Raw genomic sequence first — 21,717 nt, 5'->3', positions numbered from 1 at the left:
ACCTTCCAGAAACAGTGATAGCTCAATGGAATAGCAAAGGGTTCAAAGACATGGGTGATTTCCTTCTAAGAGGCCGATATTTAACTTGGGAGGAGGTCACAGTAAGGTTGGAGAATATGGCAACTAGACTCTTTTTGAGCTTTTTTCAGATTTCCAATTTTCTTAATACTAATATACCAATGGCAAGCACCCAAGAACACTCAACATGCATTTCTCTAATTAGGAGTAAATTAGTGGGTATAGGAAATTGGTACAGATTGCTAGTTGATCGTTCCACCGGTGAATTAATTGCAGATTTTAGGGATAACATTTTCAAAGCAACAGTGTAATTACTAACGAAGATTGGAGAATAATCTCCGAAGTTGGGTACAAATCTTTGAGGGCAGCTAACTATACAAGAATGTCTGATTTACTACACTCCTGAGGCAGTACATGGAATATTTCCATCAATTCCTGATCAGTGTTTTCGCTGCCCTCAGGAGGGAAGGAGAATTGGCTACATATGTTCCTAGACTGTCCCAAATTAACCATCTTTTGGTTGGAAATAAACAAAGTAATAAATCATAGTTTTAACTTTCGGAGTGAGGTGGAGCCAAATTTAGTTCTATTTGGATTATCTGAGAAATCATGTGAACTAACTAAATATCAACAATATTTTATTGTGATTGTTTTTGTAGTAGCTAATACTGCAGTGTGAGTGGACTCAAATGATTCCTACAGTGCAGAACTGGTGGAATAAGATGCTAAGAGCTAAGAAATATGGGGAAGTGTACTCAAAACGCACCTGGAGTATAAAAAGGTTTACAGCTATATGGCAGTATTTAGTGGAGTAGTAAGCCAATGTAAAACTATGTAACCAATAGGAATATCGGGAGTCGAAGTCAGTTGTTCATCAATGCTATGTTAACACTATATACAATTATTAGCTAAACCTGGTTGTTTTTGTATATCGGGAAGTGATTAAAGGATTGTCGTGAATATGTTGCTGAGTCTACAAACAAGACAAACATAGCAATTATTTTCTACAAATACAACCAATAAACCAGTATGAGGAAATTAGTAAAGGTCATAATGATGTGACCAGCCAAAGTAAATTAATTCTTATTGCTGAAAGCTACTTATGTATAGTTCTTGTTTTGTTTTTGTAATATGTATACCTGAAATGAAGAAAAAAAAAAGAGTAATTAAAAAACATTCTTTCGGAATTCCAGGTGTACTTGGGGAAGCTCGGTAAGTTCTTAAAATAGGTAAATCAATATATTGACAACATAGTACACTTACAGCTTTTTAAAAATTTAGAACTTTTAATTTTCATAGCTGTTTCTTGTATGCTAACATGTTTTATGTTTACTTCGAAACACAGCTGTATTGTGTTAATCTACGATCAAGGAATAAAAACTACTTATGGAAACAAATGAAGAACTTTAAAGGTCAGCCACCAACGCCTCGTGACAAACTTTCTTGCTGGGTGTACAAGGACAGGTAGTTTGACAGACCTTCTATATTTATATAACAGATGAAATATGTGCCTTGGTTATTTTCAACTGTTTGAACAGGATTGTTTCATAGCACACTTCTAAATGACCATCGAAAGCTACATAATCATATGCGTGATAAAGTGCATGCAGCTACAAGATGTAAGATTTGAGAGGAAGAAGGTTTTTACTGCTTTGGTGAAGAAAGGGAGTGATAGATTTAATGTAAACTGCTAATGAGGCCAGTTCTACAAAACCAGGTGTCGAGGACCTTCAGGAAAGATCCCTGAAAGGAACAAGGCACTTTGTCTTCCTAGGGTTCACATTGTAGTACAGGAAGGAGGCACAGTAGGTACAAAGGCTGGCGATTGGCCATTTTGGTATATGTGACAGTGGTGGTTGGGCATAGAGGGATTAGGAGGTATATCAGGTCAGACCAACCTCATTACCAATCAGGGGAAAGATTAGAGGCACAACAGATACTTCCAGTAAAAAACATACTTGATAGCGGATATTTATAGTTGCTACCTCAATAGCTAGATTGCCCACTTGAAAGGCCTGGTAAATTCCGGGCGATTTGACATGTTTGGCTGAGCAGAGATAATTGTAATTTTCATTAGTTCTTGTGTGTTTTTTGATAGAAGTTTGAGTGTGTTATACTATCCTGGTAAGATTTAACTGTTGTCCACAATTGACCAAGATGCTATTACCTTCGCATGAGAAGCCACTGTCTCACTTACTTACTCTCCATTTTTCCCAAGAGAAGTTGCATTCTTTTAACTAACATTATAGCTCTTGGTTACATATCGCTTTTGACACGGAGCATTGGGGACTAGCATCTCCGGTATTGAATCATTCATAGATTCACATGCTTGAATCTTCCCTGTCGTCGTGATATAAGTCCCACAGTATTAGTTATAAGCAATGCACAGGGAAGCATTAAAAACAGTAGACAAAATGAAGTTACATTGTTAAAAAATTCACATTGTTTTAAAAGAACTAAAACTCAGCCAGTCAGAAAGCAGCTCCTGATCACTTTCCCCCGGCAGGATCATCATTCTTCAGGTTTCTATCTGCACATCATGTGTGAGAGATTCTCCCTGAGTTCTGCTCAGCCTTCAGTGATTCTTTCAATTTTTTTTAACCTTTTTCCCAGAGGAACTTTCAAATTTTGACTCTTCAACAGGCCTGAAAAAGTCCTAAAAATGTTACTGGACCTGCAGTTCTAGTAACTTGAATAATTTACTTTACCTAACTGTAATGTACTTGACCCATAAACGGGTCTCGAATTGTGCAATCCTAGGCAAATATGTTGGTTTATGAAGTGCCTTTTTCTCCATTTTCACATATGAGAGCACTTCCAATTATGTGAGTTCACCATTTCTGCTGTAGAAAACAAACACTTTTTTGATTTACCAGACCAGGTCTTGCATTTTCTTGAGTTAGAGATATTAGCATGGTAAATTCATAACTCTACTTTTCTTGACGCATAAATTGGTCAACTCTGCCTCATAATTTTTTGTTTTCCTGCCATACAATTACAGTGGCCTAGCATTTAACTAAAGCACTTCCATTTACTGTCTTCCTCTATCTTAAAACATGTACAATTATCATATGAACTTTGTCAGAAATAAACTTTTGCCATTAGAGAGAAATGCTCAAAACACCATAGCAAAAATATAATTTGAGACGGATTGGAGGGTGAAAAGAAAGAGGGAGTCAGGAGTAAAGATGGAGAGGACAAGTGGCATAGTAACGGTGTCATAGGCCTGAAAGAAGAAAGGCAAATGGTTGACTGGAATTTCGGTAGAAAAATACAGCAGTAGTTAGTTGAGTGAGGTCCGTAGGTCTCTGAGCCCCGGTGCCACTGCACCTGTTGCTCCCTTGATAACTAGGCCTTAGGAGAGAAAGCGAATGGGGCAGAAAAAGAGAAACGAAAGGAAGAAAGATAAGGCGGTCGCAAAGAAATAAAAGAAAGAAGAGAAAGAAGGAAGAGAAAATGAAAACTAAGGGAAGAAATAGAGCAAATGTGTGAAACAAAAGAAAAAAGGGAGGGTAGCTGGCAAACAAAAGATAAAGAGGAAAAAATAATGGAAGAAGTGTGAAAAGAAAGAGAAAAATGAGAGAAAATCAAGAGATGGTGAGAGAAAAAAGCAGCGAAAGAACCAGGGCATGTATGTACTGACACATTTCCCACAGAATGGGAAAAACACTTTGACACTTCAGGTCCCGACAAGTAACTTGTGGCTTCCACATACAGACGGGAACAAGAAAGATTTATTGTCAAACGTGAATTGACAGAGGAAGATCAGGAAAAAAAAAACAGAGGAAGAAAGAAAGATCTAAAAAAAAAAAAACTGAAAGGACGCATACTGAGTCAAAGGAAAGAGCAAATAAAAAAGACAAAGAAAGAATGAAGGGAAAAGAAAAAAGTGAAAGAATGAATGCCTGAGGAAGAAAACAGAGAGGAATGAAACAAGGAAAGAAATAACCACGTTTTAGCAAGTTTGAAATAGGAGGTATCAAGAGGAAGAGGAAAATAAAATAAAAAAAGGGAGAGAAGTAGAAATGAACAGTTGAAAGAAAAAGCGAATGTGGCTTTTTAAAACTGGAAAGAGAAAAGTGGGGGAGAAAGAAAACATTGAGAGTAAACAGAGTAAAGGAAAGAACTGAGTGAGATAGGTGAAACAGACCCTCCCAAATAAAGATGCAGCTTAGAATAGATTTAATTTGCTCCCCCAAGTTCTTAAATAGAAGTCAGAGATTGGAACAGCAGGGGGCACTCCAGAACAGCAGGAGGTGCATTAGTAGAGTTGTATGTGAACCCCAGTACCCCTATATTGGGGTGCTTCAGATCAGGATTGGTTGTGTAGACAGAGCTGTGTCCCGGCCCAGTGCTGGAATTACAGAAAGGTAGCAGGTGAGGAATGAGAAACAGAGTGCCATGTAACTCCTGGTATTGGAATAATGGGACGCTGCAAGTTAGGATTGAGGTGCACTGTGGGCTGCAGTACTGGAATAGTAATGAACACACAAGATCAAAAGTGGGGTATGTTAATGGAGCTAAGTGTGGAACCTAGTATTGTCCCTGGTGAAGCTGCGAGTGGGGCCCAGCATAGGAGTGGCACTGCCTCTTAACCACAGAAGCGAGGAGTCCTGAAGGGCATGTGTGTGAGCCTTGGTACTGAGAGGAAATGTGCGCTGAATGTTAGGGACACTTGCCTAGGTGACAGCCTCTAAGGCTGGAATGGGAGATACCACAATTGTGCGTTTCCCCTTAGCCATTGGACGTTCCTTTAGGACAGCTGTCAGCTGTAGTCAGAATTTGTTCTATCGATGGAAAACGCATTTCTGCATTGGAATATTAATGCGATTTATAAGCAATCTGTACAGTTTCATCTTCATTAAAGGTGATTTGTATAACCACTTGAATCAGCAGCTAATCGGATAACTAAATTAGTAGTGTTAACACTAGTATGTAAGTGTTTAGTAAGTTGTTGTAAATGTTTAGTTGCAAGCTTGTCTGTTTGTAATGTTCTGAGAATAGTAGTATTTTCAGTAGTCCAATGTTTCCTTGAAAAATCAGGACAAATTAAATTGCACAATGGTTTAACCCGTTGTGCGTAACCTGGTGTGTATTTTCTACACAAATTTGACAGCCTAATAGTGATTTAAGCTTTTGTAAGGTATTTGGAGGGTGTAAGAGGGCACACTTCTCTAACAAGTATGGTGAAAGGCATCTGCCTCCATTTTTCATTTGATAGTTCATATTCTAAAAACAGGAAACTGAGAAAAGCAATTTATGATTTTTGAAAACTGAGTTGTAAGCCGTGGTCAGTGAACCCTCAAATTATTAGATCTACTCTGGGGATTTTTTTTTTAATCGTTATCTGTATGGTAAATAGCAGCAATATAAGACCATGGTTCTGAGTCAAATTCTTGTAAAATTGACATTACTATTTTTATCCTCAAATCCAGGGCAAGAGCCGCACCATGTTTATTTTGAATTTGCTTAAGCATTCCAGGCCAAACAGCTGTTGATGGAGGTACTATGTGTAATGGTATATATGGCAGCTTCGACTGGTGGAACCACACCAAGTGGAAGACACATAGTGAGAATTCAAAATGTATTTTAGAGTCCCATATGGAGAAATACTGATTCAAGGTTATCTGTTTTTTGTACAGTCTGAACCAGAATTCCATCTCGTTTGGTAGGAAGCTCACCCATAATTGCATTAAGAGTAACTGGACTGATAGCAGGCAGAGCTAACTGTGGCTCCCCAGCTTGCTCGGGCAGTAATTGATGTACCATAATAAACTACATTAAACTTTGATATTGTCTAACCAGATGATTTAAAAGAGCATTTGTGTCACTGTGATTTAATGATCCTGCATTTGTATGTGGTGTACATCCTGCCCATACTGGCCAGGTTCCCCCCTCATTGCTGAGAGAACCCAGTCTGACATTTTGAAGAGCATGGGGGAGTGTGCCTTGGAACCAGTTTTGATGTTCATGGTAAGTTAATGTTTTTTCTAAATATTCATGAGGTCTGTAAGCAGCTGGAACTGGAGCTGCAGTATATGTGTGAAATGTCTGAGTATTGACATCGACTGCAGGAAAATTCACCCAGGGATGAAAAACTTTCCATTTATAAGCTTTGTGTCACTCAGCCATGAAGGTAAACTCTCTTCCGCCATTGGTGAGCTCATGTACAAGTAAGTGAGTAGTAACAGCTTGTCTACAATTAACAAGAATAGTCACTGTTGGTGCCATATTAAATGTATGGAATTCAAAGAACAGAAATGGTATAGTTTGGGTAATCCTTTTAAAAGTTCAGGCTTCAATAACCTATAGACATAAAGATGTGCTTCCTATTAAGGCTGAAGAGGATACATCCTTTTCACCTTGGACGTGTTCACATAGAGGTGGAAAAGGAGCCTTGGGCACACACAAAAAAATACTCAGGAGATCCATTAAATAAGTACATGGTCTAGAACTTTGGGGGCGCCGTGCTGTATGCTTCCTATATGATTAGTCGGACTGTGTATTATGTCAGCAAGAAATTCCCAATACAGAAATGCCCGTCCGCTGAAGCCGCGTGGTCAGAAAAACGCTAGTGCGGTGATTTGACTGCAAAGGCTATTAAGCGTTTCCCGCTGAATCGGCGGGCGGAAACAGAGTTTCCGCTTGCAGGCCCAACAGGTAACAGCCCACAACATTGACACCAGCTCATAATAGAGCTGGCGGCAATGTTGCAGTGCATCAGGTGCTGCAGCACCCGTCGCACTTTTCACTGTCTGCCAGGCAGACAGTGAAAAGTGCAACGGGGCTGGCCATGGGGGCCCCTGCACTGCCCATGCCATGTGGTGGGGCCCCCTTGGGGCCCCCAGCACCCTGTCTCCTCCAGCTTTTACATGGCGGTGCAACTGCCATGTAAAAGCCGGTGGAGAGGGGACTCGTAATCCCAATGGCAGCGCTGCCTAGCGAATTCAGACCGTTGAACTGCCAGGCTGTCGGCTGGTGAAAAAGTTCCAGTGCCGGCGGTCCGACCGTGTTTCTTTTGCCACTTTCATAATGTGGAGGCTGGACCGCCACATTGGCGGCGGTCCAGCCGATACCGCTAGTTAAGGGGTCCTAAGACCGCCAGACTCATAATGAGGGGCTTAGTCTTCTCATATCATCAGTAAATTATGGTTTGTTTTGTTAGGCTTGCTCACAGTACCTCATCTAATCCACTAAACTGACCAGGGTAATAGATGTCGTTGGTAACCTCAGACATGGCCACTCTGATTCCCAAGGAGTTTTGGAAACAGATCCAACCTTTTTGTTTGTTACTCTTGCACGTCCAAGTTATAAACAAGAAAGATCCAAAAATGTATTTTCAAAATGTCTATTAAAAAATAATCGTATTCTTGTAATGAAAATGTGAACTGCGATGATTAAGCAGATGAAACACAGAGTTGTAATGAGCATTATTAGAATGGTGACAAAATATAAACAATTCAGCCATGTTAAATGTTCTGAATGTTACCTTACTCCTATCGGTCACTAGTACTATACTAAAGGGAGCATAGCGAGAGTAGCCTTGGCCAGATCTGTTGGGGTAGTCCAACAAACCATACCTTGGTATTATGTGTCAGAAAGCCGGTCTAAGTGTGCAGGCTGTCTACCTTCACAGAATGAAGGTCAGAGTCGGCTTTGCCGCATCTCAGTCACAGTTCACAGTGGTTCCAAGGTAACCTCAGCATGAAGTGCTCCTCATCGAGTGTAGCATGGATGCTGGTTATATAATAAAACACTGTTCTGTGGCAGAGGTGCAGAACAGCTTCTTTGGTTTGTATAGAATAAACAAGTTTTCTGATGGATACAACTACCTGTGGATTCCTCACCTAATGAATACTCCCATGGCGCCAGCATTCAACGGAAATCTTCTTCCTAGCTTCTGCACGTCGACGAGGACGTCACATTTGCCCACGCGACGGCGTCTGACGTCATACAGGCAATAAGAGGTCCTCGCCGACGTCAGTTCCCTTTTTTCCGTGCGTTCGAAACGGTTATCTTTAAGGGAGCTACTGTTGCTTTCGAAGTTACAGTGTGTTTTTCTGCATCATGTTTTTTCTCTGAGGTTACTATGTCTCAGAGGAAGTCTGGTTTCAAGCCCTGTCGGGAATGTGGGGGCAAGATGTCCGTTACTGACCCACATTCGGACTGCTTATGGTGCTTAAGCTCCGACCACGACGTCGCAACATGTGATTCATGTCAACACATGAATCTGAAAGACCTAAAAGAGCGAGAAGCCAAGCTCTTCATGGCGAAGTAAAAAAGGAAGGAGAAGAAACATCATAGGAAGTCCTCCTCGCCGAGGTCTCATCGGCGTCATCGAGACTCCCGGCGCCGTAGGGATTCACGGCGCCATTCCAGCAAGGAGAGGTCTCGATCGAGGACGCCTTCGGCCGTTACCTTCTCCGGCTTCGCCGACTTCGCCTTGGCAGACATCTTCAGTGGTTGAGGTGACGCAGCCTCAGGTGTTCTCTCCGGCGTCGCAGACGTCGGGGTCGCCTTCGATCCAGGCACCCCAGTATCCGGCTTTTCCTGCCCCTGGAGCCGATAATACCGCATTTTTGAATGCAATGTTTACCATCTTCCAGCAGATGGCTCCAGGCGGTGCTCCGACTGGTCCTTCGGGGCCTCACCTTGGGTGCTCCGGCGCCGCTACGGCCAGCACCCTTCATGCCCTTTCTCCCCTTGGGGAATGTGGGCTCGGCGCCGGTGTCGGCTCTGGGGTCCGCTCCAGAGGTTTCGGTCCCGGAGGTTTCCATCCCGTCGACTTCGGGGTTTCGGCCAGTGACCCCGACAGGACCATCTGGGACTCCGAGACGCGCCTCTCTTCATCCGGCTCCTTGCTCGGCGTCGAAGCTTCCTGTGGCGCCGGACATGGCGTCGGATGGATCCGGAGATCGGCGTCATTCCTCGACTTCGGCTGATGCCATGTCGATGCCGCGTATTGAAGAGAGGCTACATTCTAGGAGACGTGGTCTCCGTCTCTTGGAGGAGCAGGAATACCAACGGGTCTTGGAGGAAGGAGAAATTGAGGATTCTGGCGAGGGTCTTCATGGACTGGATACAGCTAGTGGGCTGGATACTTCCCCTGAGTGGGACTTGTCATCTCCAGGGGAGTATACTGAGGAGGCAGCCACTTTTCACGCTGTAGTAAGAAAGGCAGCTAACTTCCTCGAACTGCCTTTGCCGGTAGCGGAGGCGAAACAGAATTTATTAACTGAGGTCCTACATCCGGCCTCTACTGCAGCAGAGCCTCTTTTACCATTCAACGAGGCTTTGCTTGATCAGGTATTGGAGGTTTGGAAGAAGCCGGTATCTTCCTCGGCGGTTCATAGGGCTGTGGCCAGGAGGTATCGGGCTGCACCATCTGACCCTGGCTTTCTGTCCAGACACCCTACGCCGGAGAGCTTGGTGGTCCAGGCTTCCTGTTCTTCTAGATCTGCGCCTGGATCTTTTCCGACGGTGCCGGGGGACAGAGACTCCAAGAAGTTGGACTCACAATCCAAGAAAATATTTTTGTCCTGTAGCATGGCGTTGAAGTCCACCAACGCTACATGTATCTTGGGGAGGTACATCTATGCTCTTATGGACGAAATACCATAATCGCATACAGAGCTTCCCCAAGGGCTCTTGAATATCGTCTCGGATGCCCAGGCTGCTGCAACCCAGGTTATCCAATCTGGGTTGGACACAACTGACTCGGTGGCTAGAGCGATGGGCACGGCTGTGGTTGCGAGGAGACAGGCTTGGCTTCGCAACTCAGGGTTCTCTTCGGACGTGCAGTCAACCCTGTTGGACCTCCCGTTTGATGGGGACAAACTTTTTGGGGCCAAAGCGGATTCGGCCTCGGAAAGGTTTAAAGAAAGCAGGACCACAGCCAAGTCATTAGGACTGCAAGCCGCTTCTTCTGCCTCATCCAGGTTTTTTAGGAGGTTTCGTGGATTTGGACGTGGCTCTTCCTCCTCTTCCTTTCGGGGGAGATTCCAACAACCTGCCTCTTCTCTCACCTTTAGATCAATTAGAGGGAGGGGTAGGGTCCGCACCAGGAGAGCCTCTCAGCAGCACTCTGCCTCTTCCTCGTCCTCTGGAGGGGTGCAGCAGGGGAAGCAGCATTAGGCTTCCACTAATTCCCACTCACTCCTCTCCTGTAGGGGGAAGGTTACTGCATTTTCTTCACAAGTGGGAAGCTATTACATCAGACATTGTGGGAAAAGGCTACACCCTTTCCCTTTCGGGAGTTTCCGCCCCCCCCATCCCGCCCCGCCCATCCTATTGTTCAAAAGAACACCTCCTGTTGTTAGAACAGGAGGTTCAAGTCCTCCTTTCAAAGGGCGCGGTGGAGTTGGTTCCAGAGCAGGAAAGGGGTCAAGGTTGTTACTCGAGGTACTTCCTGATTCCCAAGAAGGATGGTCGATTGCGACCAATCCTGGACCTGAGGATTTTGAATTGGTTCCTCAAACAGGAAAAGTTCAAGATGTTCAAGATGCTGACCCTAGCTCAGGTGCTTTTGGCGTTGAACAAGGGAGATTGGATGGTGTCTGTTGACTTGCAGGATGCTTATTTTCACATCCCGATTTTCAAGTCGCACAAGAAGTATCTCCGGTTTGTGGTGGGGTCGCAGCACTATCAGTTTGCGGTCCTCCCGTTTGGTCTTACTTCAGCACCTCGAGTCTTCACAAAGGTGATGTCGGTGGTTGCGGCAAAGCTCAGAAGGAAGGGGATAGCAGTATTCCCTTACCTGGACGACTGGTTGATCAAAGCTGGGTCCCCGGAGCTTGTGTTGCATCATCTACAGTCGACAACCCAGTTGTTGTTCGATCTGGGCTTTTCGGTGAACGTGCCCAAATCTCACCTGGAGCCCTCTCAACGCCTCCTGTTCATAGGGGCAGTATTGGATACAACATTGGATCGAGCCTTTCCTCCGCCTCAGCGGATTCAACATAGTCAGGAGTTGGTTCCAAAGTTTCGAAGTGGAGCGGTCGTTCCAGTCCTCAAGGTCCTTCGTCTGCTCGGTCTGTTTGCCTCTTGCATACTGTTGGTCACGCATGCTCGCTGGCACATGAGGGCTCTTCAGTGGTGCCTCCGAAGGCAGTGGTCTCAACACAAAGGAGATCTCGAAGGTTCTGTCAAGATCTCCAGAGATGCTGCTACGGACTTGAAGTGGTGGATTGCGGGCGACAATCTTTCCCAAGGAAGGCCGTTCGAGCAGTCGCCACCAGTGACCACGGTCGTAACGGATGCTTCCACTCTAGGGTGGGGAGCTCATCTGGGGGATCTGGAGATCAAAGGGCTTTGGTCTCCAGAGGAACAGATTTTTCATATCAATCTGTTGGAGTTGCGGGCTGTACGTCTGGCTCTCAAGGCCTTCCTCCCATCCCTTCGCGGTCAGTTGGTTCAGGTCCTGACGGACAATACTACCGCGATGTGGTATATAAACAAACAGGGAGGAGTGGGGTCGTACCTTCTCTGCAGAGAAGCTCTTCGGCTATGGTCCTGGGCGAAGGACCATCGGATTTGCTTGGTAGCAAATCATCTGGCCGGAGTCTTGAATGTACGTGCGGACAGTCTCAGTCGCCACTTGTCGGCCGACTACGAGTGGCGTCTCCATCCAGATCAAGTCCGTCTAATCTTCCAGTTGTGGGGGTTTCCTCGGATAGATCTGTTTGCCACCCGGGAGAATTCGCACTGCCCGTTATTCTGCAGCCTCCAGTATCCGGTGCAAGGAGCGTTGGGGGACGCGTTTCAGAGGACCTGGTGCGACCAGTTGCTTTACGCGTTTCCCCCCATACCTTTGATTCCTCGAGTATTGAGGAAAATTCGCCAGGACCGGGCCCAAGTAATCTTAATAGCTCCGGATTGGCCAAGGAGGGTGTGGTATTCCGACCGTCTCCAACTCTCACTGTGCCCTCCGCTCCGTCTCCCTCTCAGGGCAGACCTCCTTTCGCAGACGCAGGGGCAGGTTTTACACCCCAACCTCGAGAGTCTGCACCTACATGCCTGGAGATTGAACCGGGCCACCTGAGTTCCTTCTCTCTCCCGCCTGATGTAGTGGATGTTATCTTAGCGGCCAGGCGACACTCCACTAAAACTATCTATGCTAATAGGTGGTCTAAATTTGTGGTATGGTGTGGAGAGAGACAGATTGATCCCTTACGTGCTCATTTGTCAGATGTTTTATCTTTTGCTTTGTCTTTAGCGCAGAAAGGTTGTGCAGTGGCTACTATTAAAGGTTACTTGTCTGCCTTGTCAGCCTTCATTTGTCTTCCAGACCAACCTTCGTTATTTAAATCTCCTATAGTACTTAGATTCTTGAAGGGCCTTATGAATAAATACCCTCCAAAACCTTTCGTTATGCCTCAGTGGGATTTGTCCTTGGTCCTGACTTTCCTTCTGAGGTCCCCTTTTGAGCCTATGCATTCTTGTCCATTAAGGTTCTTAGTTATTAAAACAGTTTTCCTGGTGGCCATAACATCTGCAAGGAGAGTGAGTGAGTTGCAGGCTTTATCGGTAAAACCCCCTTATACAACTTTTTATGGGGATAAGGTGGTGTTGAGGACCAAGGCTGCTTTCCTTCCGAAGGTTGTTTCACCCTTCCATTTGGCTCAAACAATTACTCTGTCCACGTTCTATCCTCCGCCTCATCCTTCAAAGGAAGAAGAGAGACTTCATCGCTTGGACCCAAAGAGGGCATTAAGCTTCTTCATAGACAGAACGAAGGATTTCAGGCTGGATGATCAGCTTTTCATCGGATACGTGGGCAAGAGGAGAGGAAAGGCAGTCCACAAGAGAACACTCTCCAGGTGGGTTGTTCTTTGCATTAAAATGTGTTACTCTTTAGCAAAGAAGGATCCTCCTGATGGTATTAGAGCCCATTTCACCAGTGCTAAGTCGGCCACTTCGGCCTTGGCTAGGGGTGTTCCTGTGGTCGACATCTGCAAGGCCGCAACTTGGTCATCCCTTCACACTTTTGCGAAGCATTACTGCTTGGACTCTGAGGTCAGAAGGGACGGCCATTTTGCACAGTCAGTGCTGCAGGATTTCTTGGTTTGACCATACAGGCACCCACCACCGGGTGTGGTACTGCTTTGGGACTCTATTCATTAGATGAGGATTCCACAGGTAGTTGTATCCATCAGAAGAACGAGTTACTTACCTTCGGTAACGACTTTTCTGGTGGATACATTAGCTACCTGTGGATTCCTCATGGTCCCACCCGCCTCCCCGTTGCCTTTTTGGTCTTACCAAGTAATTCTTGAGTGTGCTCCTCTTGGTTTTGAGGACGGGTGTAGATTATGTATATATGGATATTTGTATATATATATATTTTTATTTGTCTATTTACATATTTAGTGTATATATGTATTGTTTTAAAAAAAATAAAAAATAAAGGTTTTATTAAATCTATAGCCATCTTCTTGCAATGATGTGTAGTTTGCGATGTTATGAAATGTTGCCTTTATTTTTCATTACATGGAATTATTGTTCTCAGGCACGTAAAATATTTTGCTACTGACGTCGGCACGTCGGCGAGGACCTCTTATTTGCCTGTATGACATCAGACGGCGTCGCGTGGGCAAATGTGACGTCCTCGTCGACGTGCAGAAGCTAGGAAGAAAATTTCCGTTGAATGCTGGTGTCATGGGAGTATTCATTAGGTGAGGAATCCACAGGTAGCTAATGTATCCACCAGAAAAGTCGTTACCGAAGGTAAGTAACTCGTTCGTCTCTGACAAGCACACAAAATTAAAGGGCTTTGTCTTCTGATTGTAGGACCCTGAAACTAAGGCCCTCATTATGAACCTGGTGGTCCGGACCACCATGCCGGCGGTGGCGGAAATTACCACCACCGGTATGGCGGTCCGGATTGCCATATTCTGAACACAGGGAGACTGCCACAGGCGGAACTCTGCCACCACCAAACAACCGCAGCCAGGCAGCCTGATGATGGCGGAGTTCCTTATCCGACAGGGTAGCGCTGCAAGCAACGCAGCCCGCTGGATGAAGAACCTGTGTTCCCCCAGCCTTTCCCTGGCGGTTTCCCCCACCAGGGAAAGGCTGGCAGAATGGGTGCCCAGGGGCCCCGTGCACAGCCCTGTCGCACATGTCACTGCCCGATTTATAGGCATTGAGATGCACGATGGGTGCTGCTGCACCCGCCGCACTACTACATTGACGACGGCTCCACGACCGTCAGCAATGTACAGGCCCAGCATTCTGCTGGGCCGGCTGGCGGAAACACTGTAATCACCCGCTGGCCCAATGAAATGTTTATTGGGCCGGCGGGATCCTCAACATGCTGATGGTCGATGTTCCGACCTCCGGCCCCAAACTCAGCAGGATTTCCCACCGAGTTTGTAATGAGGGCCTAAATGTGCAGACTATAGGGTGACAATGCCTATCAAGAATTAGTGCGTATGTAGCACATTCTTGTGTTAAAGGAAAATATGTTAAAAGTCATCATCAGAAAAATATGTCAAGTTAAAAAGAAAGTCTAAAATGGAGTCCAAGCGCGGACGGACCCTACAACAGCGAAAGCGTGTGAGTGGAATGCTGGAGCAATATTTATTCCTCTTGTTCAAGGATGGCTAAAATCGACTGACACCTTTGATGTTTTGCTGCTTGACTGTCGCCATGTGTTTTCTGTGATGGAAGGTGTATTTTTTGCTGTTTCCTTGTGACTACAGGCACCATTTATGACTTTCTTGTTTATCTGGCACATTCTCCCATAGTCCTTAAACCTTAATGTGCAGTGTTCCACTAACTGCTGATCCCCGATCACCTGATACAAGCTGCAGGATATCCTTCCATGTGTGGGTCCAGGAGAGCAGAATATGTGTTGAGGTGAACTGATTTCACAGGATTCTATTTGAAACACCAAATTGTTAACTAAATAGGCACATTAACAGCTATTGAGCTCACTTGATAACCAAGGTAACTGGGCCAATAAACTATTCCCTCTTTAACTAACTACTAAATGTCCCTGTAAGAATAATCAGGAAAAGAGACAAGTGTCAGGCCAAGTTGATATTTGATCCAAGAAAACCTACAAGAAGCGTGGATAAAGGGACTGAACACACTTGGTTTGTGATGCTGGGACCGTGGACTCAAAAATAGAGGACATGGAAGTTAATTCCCTTTTGATTGAAAAGCATATAGCCTCGTGTGGTGAGGCTCTAAGTGGCCGAAAGATAACTATCCAATATCGAAAGTGATGCACGTGGCAGGGAGGAGAAACCCTTGAATATGTAGAAACTCTTGGATGTCATAAATGCCAAGAACAATATACAAAACAACGACCTGCCAGAGTCCACCTCTGTGGGAAAAATTGAATTTTATGTTTAGAAAAGGATCACTAAACTGTTCGGTAGGTCACAGTTCTCCCCAGTGTTCATAATTGAAGGACCCACAGGACCCTGGCCCAAGATCGTTGCCTAGAGTGCCACCCCCTTTTTATCCTGTAATGCCTGTGAAACTACAGGGTTGTGAACATGGTGTTGTTTAGCCATTTTAGTTATAGCTCCATGCACGTTATTTTAACACACTAGGCCGCTGTGCACTTTAACCTAGATATATTTTATTCAACTTTGCCTTATTACTGTTACAATAATCGGTTTTATGGTCTTGTTTTATTTTTCGTCTATCTAACTGTTTTTGCCTAAGCTAGCACTCTGTCCTCAAACAAGACATTCTTGATCACTCTGTGCTCTTCCAAGGCTACAGCACGGTACATTGCCGGGGAACGTGGTAAAAGTTTAGTCTCCAACATTCGTAAAAAACACACATCCTTACATAGGGACATTTTCACCAAACATCAGCTGTGCTGTTATAAAACACTTCTTGGTCGCTTAAACGTTACAGGGAGGTTCCAGCCAGGGAACCACGACTGTATGCTGATTGCTGAATGCTTTGCTACAGATACTAACGCAGACCGCAGGCCTTTGCTCAGGTATGGGGGTTGATGTCTTCCCAGACGAACCCGAAGGGAAGAATTAGAGCTTAACATGCTGTGCTCTATCATAGCCTAGGTAGGAGTTAGTCTATTGACCATAGTGACAATATGATAGTGATATTTCTATGCTTCACTCTTCTTGTCACAATTTTAAAACTGTCAAGTTGTGTTGTTCTGGTTATTGCAGCTCACGCTTTGCTATCTAAGGTGCAGTTGTTTTATTAAACTCATTATTTAAACATATACTGCTTTTGTTTGTCATTTGCATATGAGACCGAATTGTAAGTGAGAGAACCGGATGAGACCTGAGTGACCACGACTTCCCTGAGAAGCCAACTATGTCATGCGCTCGGCTGCCCAATCATCCCTATCCTTGGATAGAGATGAGGAACTGCCAGTTAGCCGGAGCAAAACACGGATTGGAGCGACAGGTGTCTCCAGCAGTGGGTTAGACTTAGTCTCCCACACCGCAGGCGATTCTGCCGCTCAAAATCCAGTCGTCTCATTAGAATAATGAGAGCCTACGCGACAATGGTACTCCACCTGCCCTGAGGGAAACAAGGTCTATACTATGAAGTGCAGTGGTGCAAGTTTCAAGGAAAGCTGCCATGGAAGTGAACAAAAAATTGCAATAACTAGAATACCCAACCAACATGCTGTACCCTGCCAGACTAAATGTCACTCACAAAGTAAAGTCCCTCATTTTTACAATCCCTAAGATACACATGAAGTTCCTCAGGCTCTGCAATAGAGACAAGGCCTCACCAAGTAATATGTAGGTGCAATGCTAGAAGCATATGCCTACATATATGGCAAGAACGTGGGTGGGAGTCATGATGGCTTACCCCCAACCTTAACCTTCTACTGGGATGAAGGAAATACTTCATATGGCTCTGTGGGTGACATTTCTAAGACTTATAAGTACTTTTTGTTTTGATGGTTCTAGATTTTGTGTGTGACTACACTTGTCGAGGTAGCTGGTGGGGTTTGCAAAGGTGATGCAGAAGGAGAGCACTCAACCCACGGTTGCTTCTGACAGACTCAAGTAGGTACCATAAAAGTGATATCTCAACCTGTATGGGGTATAATATCAGTAAATTCATCGTGTGGAGGAAAGATGTGTTGTCACCCATGAGCAGTAAATATATAATGAAATCAGTTTCTGAGACTGCTCAACCCTACATGCAACGTATCTCAGTCATCTGAAAAGTTAACACCAATGCAGAGCATGTATCAGTGTAGGTGGCTGTTAGAAATGGGGTTGTTGGTTGACTGGGGTATGAGCCCTAGTCAAGCAGCAACCACAATCCTAGTCAGGGTAAGTGTTAGGCACATCTTAAATTAAGCTGTGCTCACCCTCTGGTAGCTTGTCACAGAACAGTGAGGCTTAACTTAGGAGAAATGTGTAACGTATTTGTGCAACACTTCGAACAGTAAAACAGTGAGAACACAAGGTTAGAAAAATAGATCTGGATTTAATAAACAAAACCAAAACTACATAAATCAAATACCTAGAACTTGAGTTATGAACATTTAAAGATTAAACTGTAAAATAGCGCTTAGAATCAAGATGTGCCAAGCAGGGATATCTGGTCATGTCGAACCAGAACAAAATCAAAACTTCAGGCCAACCACGGTGGAGGGCAAATCAGTTACAGGGGACTAGTTGGGCTAACTGAACATATGTACCTTAAATCCTGGTTGTGGAGTGTTGCAATGTTCCAGAGCCACGTCGTGAAGGGATGCGCCGATTTTCCCCATGCAGTTGAGGAGCTACATTAATGTTTACCACGCACCAGTGGGCCGCTGCCGAGGTGTGGTGGAGTTTGGGTGCGAGTTCTAGCTACAATCGAAGTTGAGGTGATGTGTCCATTCTGAAGGACTCATAGGCTGCGATGCAGAGTGTCATCATCAAAGCTGTCGTCAGGGATGCGGGAACCTTGCACCGAAGAAAGTGCTGCAGTGTTGGTTCTGAAGGCGATGCTCCAGTCCTGTTCCGCGTATCAGCAGCGATTGGTCGGTTCTCCCCACGCAACGGCAAAGATGCATCTGTTCCGCTGGCGCAAACACCTTAGATCCACTTACAGGAGTCCAGGAATGGGGTGGAGCCACTTGGCGGGACAGACTCACGGATGGCAGAGTCCAGGTGCAGGGTGGTTGGAAGTCTGTTATGTCCCTGACACTTTGAATCAGGAGACCAGCCAACTACCCCTTGGAGTCACGCTGGGTTCAAGTGATGCAGGTCTAGTCCTTCTCACCCAGGCAGGGGAACAGCAGGCAGCAGGGCAGCACAACAACACAGGTATCCAGCGAAGCAGCAGTCTAACGGAGTGGCAGGCCTTCAGCAGCACTGCAGTCCTTCTTGCTGGCAGACTTCACAGGTCCAGAAGTGTGCAGAGTTGTTGGTGTCAGAGGTCCAGTACTTATACCCAGTTGGGCCTCTGAAGTGGGGAAGGCTTTGCAGACAGGCCTTTGAAGCGCACAGAGGTCCTGCCATGGCTCCAGACTCACTACATGGGGTTATGCAGCCCTTTGTATAGTGCAAGTGAGGCTTTGACCAGCTACTCCTTCTGATCCTGCCACGATGACCCATCAAGGCTCACCTAAGCTGTCATTGTGTGTGGCTGTCTAGGGGACTACATAAAGCTCATGTTTCACCCATCACAGATAAGTGATTAGAGACAGGCAAGAGGCACCAAATGGGTAAAGTAAGAAATTGAAAGTGGGAGTTTCAGAATTGCAATTTAAAATCCGACTTCACCATAAGTTTGGATTTTAAATTGTGATTCCAGAGACACCATACTCAAAGTTTTTCTCTTCCAGATTGTGAATTACACTTTTAAGGGGTAATAAGGTAATCTCAATGTTATCCTATGGAGAGATGGGCCTTGCTGTAGTAAAAAACGATTTGGGGAGCTATTCACTACCATGACATGTAAAACTTAAAAGTAGATGTCCTGCCTTTGAAACACATTGTACTCTGTACTGTGGATTGGCCAGGGCCTACCTTAGGGGTAGCATGGATAACAAGCATTTGCAATGCAACGGCTGTCATGTTTGCTTGAGTCAGAGCTATTAGCACTGTAAATTCCTAACTAGACTTTTCTTGCCACATAAATAAAAAATGAAAAGTAAAACAGTTGACAGAAGCAAGCCGATTCAAAGTACCACGGCCACCATGAGCATGAGTGCGAAAGAGAGACACAAAAGGAGAAAGAATTCCATTCGCAATCAAAGTATCAGCAAAAGTGCAATTATCCATGTGACAAGGTCAATAGCCAAGGCAGTAACAAAACTGCCCCAGAGAGTGACAAATGTAAAGCATTTACCAATGATGAGAAGGGGTTTTTGAACGAGTGATAGTGATGGGCGTGCAGTGGGCGTGGTTATAAGTCCACAGAGATTACAACATGTCAGAGCGCGTGCGCGTGTTCGACCTACACAGGGATGGTTTGGCCTAGCAAAAAGGGTTACTTTGCCAAGTTGACGTGGCTGTGTAAAACTGCCTATACAGGATCTGCAATGGCAGGCCTAAGAAATGGTTAAAAGGCTACTTAAGTGGTTGGCACAATCAGTACTGCAGGCCCACAAGTAGTATTTAATTTACAGGTCCTGGGCTCATTTAGTGCTCTTAACTGGAGACTTACAAGTAAATTAAATACACCAATTGGGGTTAAGCCAATATTACCATGTTTAGGGGAGAGAGCACAAGCACTTTCGCACTGGTTAGCAGTGGTAAAGAGTCCTAAAGCCAATTAAAACGAGGTCAGAAAAATGGAGGAGGTAGGCAAAATATTGGGGGAAGACACCCTAAGGCTGTCAGGTCTGACAATGGCAAATATGGCTACATACCAAACTACCAGTACAATAAATCATTCATATGTTGACATTAGTACTAAGAAACAAACAATGATGAATATTCATGTTTCATGTTACAGTATTAGCAACCTGTCTGGCTACCCAGAGCCAATTGTAGAGCTAAGAGTGGTTGACTGGTACAGGACTTCCTACCATGTAGCACTATGACTGCGTTGTTTTGTTTTAGTTCTGTTATGGTCTGGTAGGCTAGGAGGAAAGGAAAATCGGAAGTTCGGTGTGCCTGCTCATTTGGTTTAATCTGATTTAAAGCTAAAAGACAAGGTTGACAATTGGATAAAGGTACAATATCATATGAGACTTGTGCATTATTATACTATACACTATGGATAAAACATATGCAGATGACAGTTTACATATATAAACAATTACACTACTCACCCGTCCGTTTAATGTCTTGGAGTATCAGGGTCTTTAATGATTCCAAGAGAGTGTGTAGAATATTAGCAGATTTGGTAACTGTGGTACTTTTACAAGAGTTACAAATACTTATATAGCCCCAGGAATAGTTATGAACCTAGCTAAAAGCTGGATACTTCTTGTGAAATGCTTAATCTAAAAGGGACGCCATATTAAGAAATTCTTGCCTTTCAGACACAGAGCACAGATACTTAAATTTGCAGGGATTCCCGGAAGTTATATAAATTACATTAATTAACACAAAAGTGTAAGAAAGTACCATCTTTCTTGGCATGTTACCCCCAATTTTACATGTATGTCAGTATGTTTTTGCCTGTCTCACTGGCATCCTGCTAGCCAGGACCCCAGTGCTCATAGTTTGTGGCCTAATGTGTATGCCTGTGTAGTGCCTAACTGTGTCACTGAGGCTCTGCTAATCAGCGCCTCAGTGCTCATGCTGTCTCTGCCTTTCAGTTTGTCTCTATAGGCTATTGACTACATTTACCAATTCTAATTGGCATACTGGACCCCCCTTATAAGTCCCTAGTAAATGGTACCTAGATATCCAGGGCATTGGGGTTCCAGGAGATCCATATGGGTTGCAGCATTTCTTTTGCCACCCATAGGGAACTCAGACAAACCATTACACAGGACTTCCATTGCAGCCTGTGTGAAATAATGCACACCTTATTTCACAGCCATTTTCAATGCACTTAAGTAACTTATAAGTCACCTATATGTCTAACCTTCACTTGCTGAAGGTTAGGTGCAAAGTTACTAAGTGTGAGGGCACCCTTGCACTAGCAAAGGTGCCCCCACATAGTTTAGGGCCATTTCCCCGGACTTTGTGAGTGCGGGGACACCATTACACATGTGCACTACTGTGAGAAGGTAGCCTCTTTCTAGCCTTGTTACCCCCACTTTTGGCCTGTTTGTGAGTGTATGTCAGGGTGTTTGTCACTGTTTTCACTGTCTCACTGAGATCCTGATAGCCAGGCCTCAGTGCTCATAGTGAAAACACTAGGTTTTCAGTATGTTTGTTATGTGTCACTGGGATCCTGCTGGTCAGGACCCCAGTGCTCATAGGTTTGTGGCCTATATGTATGTGTCACTGGGACCCTGTCACACAGGACCCCAGTGCTCATAGGTGTGCATGTATATGTTCCCTGTGTGGTGCCTAACTGTCTCACTGAGGCTCTGCTAACCAGAACCTCAGTGGTTATGCTCTCTCATTACTTTCAAATTGTCACTAACAGGCTAGTGACCATTTTTACCAATTTACATTGGCTTACTGGAACACCCTTATAATTCCCTAGTATATGGTACTGAGGTACCCAGGGTATTGGGGTTCCAGGAGATCCCTATGGGCTGCAGCATTTCTTTTGCCACCCATAGGGAGCTCTGACAAATCTTACACAGGCCTGCCACTGCAGCCTGAGTGAAATAACGTCCACGTT

At 44.8% G+C, this 21,717-nt stretch overlaps 1 protein-coding gene across 2 annotated transcripts in view; it reads left to right on the top strand.

The window, feature by feature from the left end:
* The window catches only part of KLHDC1 (kelch domain containing 1), a 1,015,549-nt gene that overhangs the window by 309,042 nt on the left and 684,790 nt on the right, over nt 1-21,717 (top strand). For both annotated transcript variants that reach the window (XM_069208699.1, XM_069208698.1), the window contains exon 4: nt 1,364-1,482. In XM_069208699.1, coding sequence (XP_069064800.1) covers nt 1,364-1,482 — 119 coding nt within the window. The remainder of the gene's footprint in view (nt 1-1,363; nt 1,483-21,717) is intronic.

Source organism: Pleurodeles waltl, chromosome 9 (genome assembly GCF_031143425.1).
Source record: "Pleurodeles waltl isolate 20211129_DDA chromosome 9, aPleWal1.hap1.20221129, whole genome shotgun sequence".
In the NCBI taxonomy this organism is placed as follows: Eukaryota; Metazoa; Chordata; class Amphibia; order Caudata; family Salamandridae; genus Pleurodeles; species Pleurodeles waltl.
Note: the sequence above shows the minus strand (reverse complement) of the source record. Positions and strands in the feature narration are given on the sequence as shown.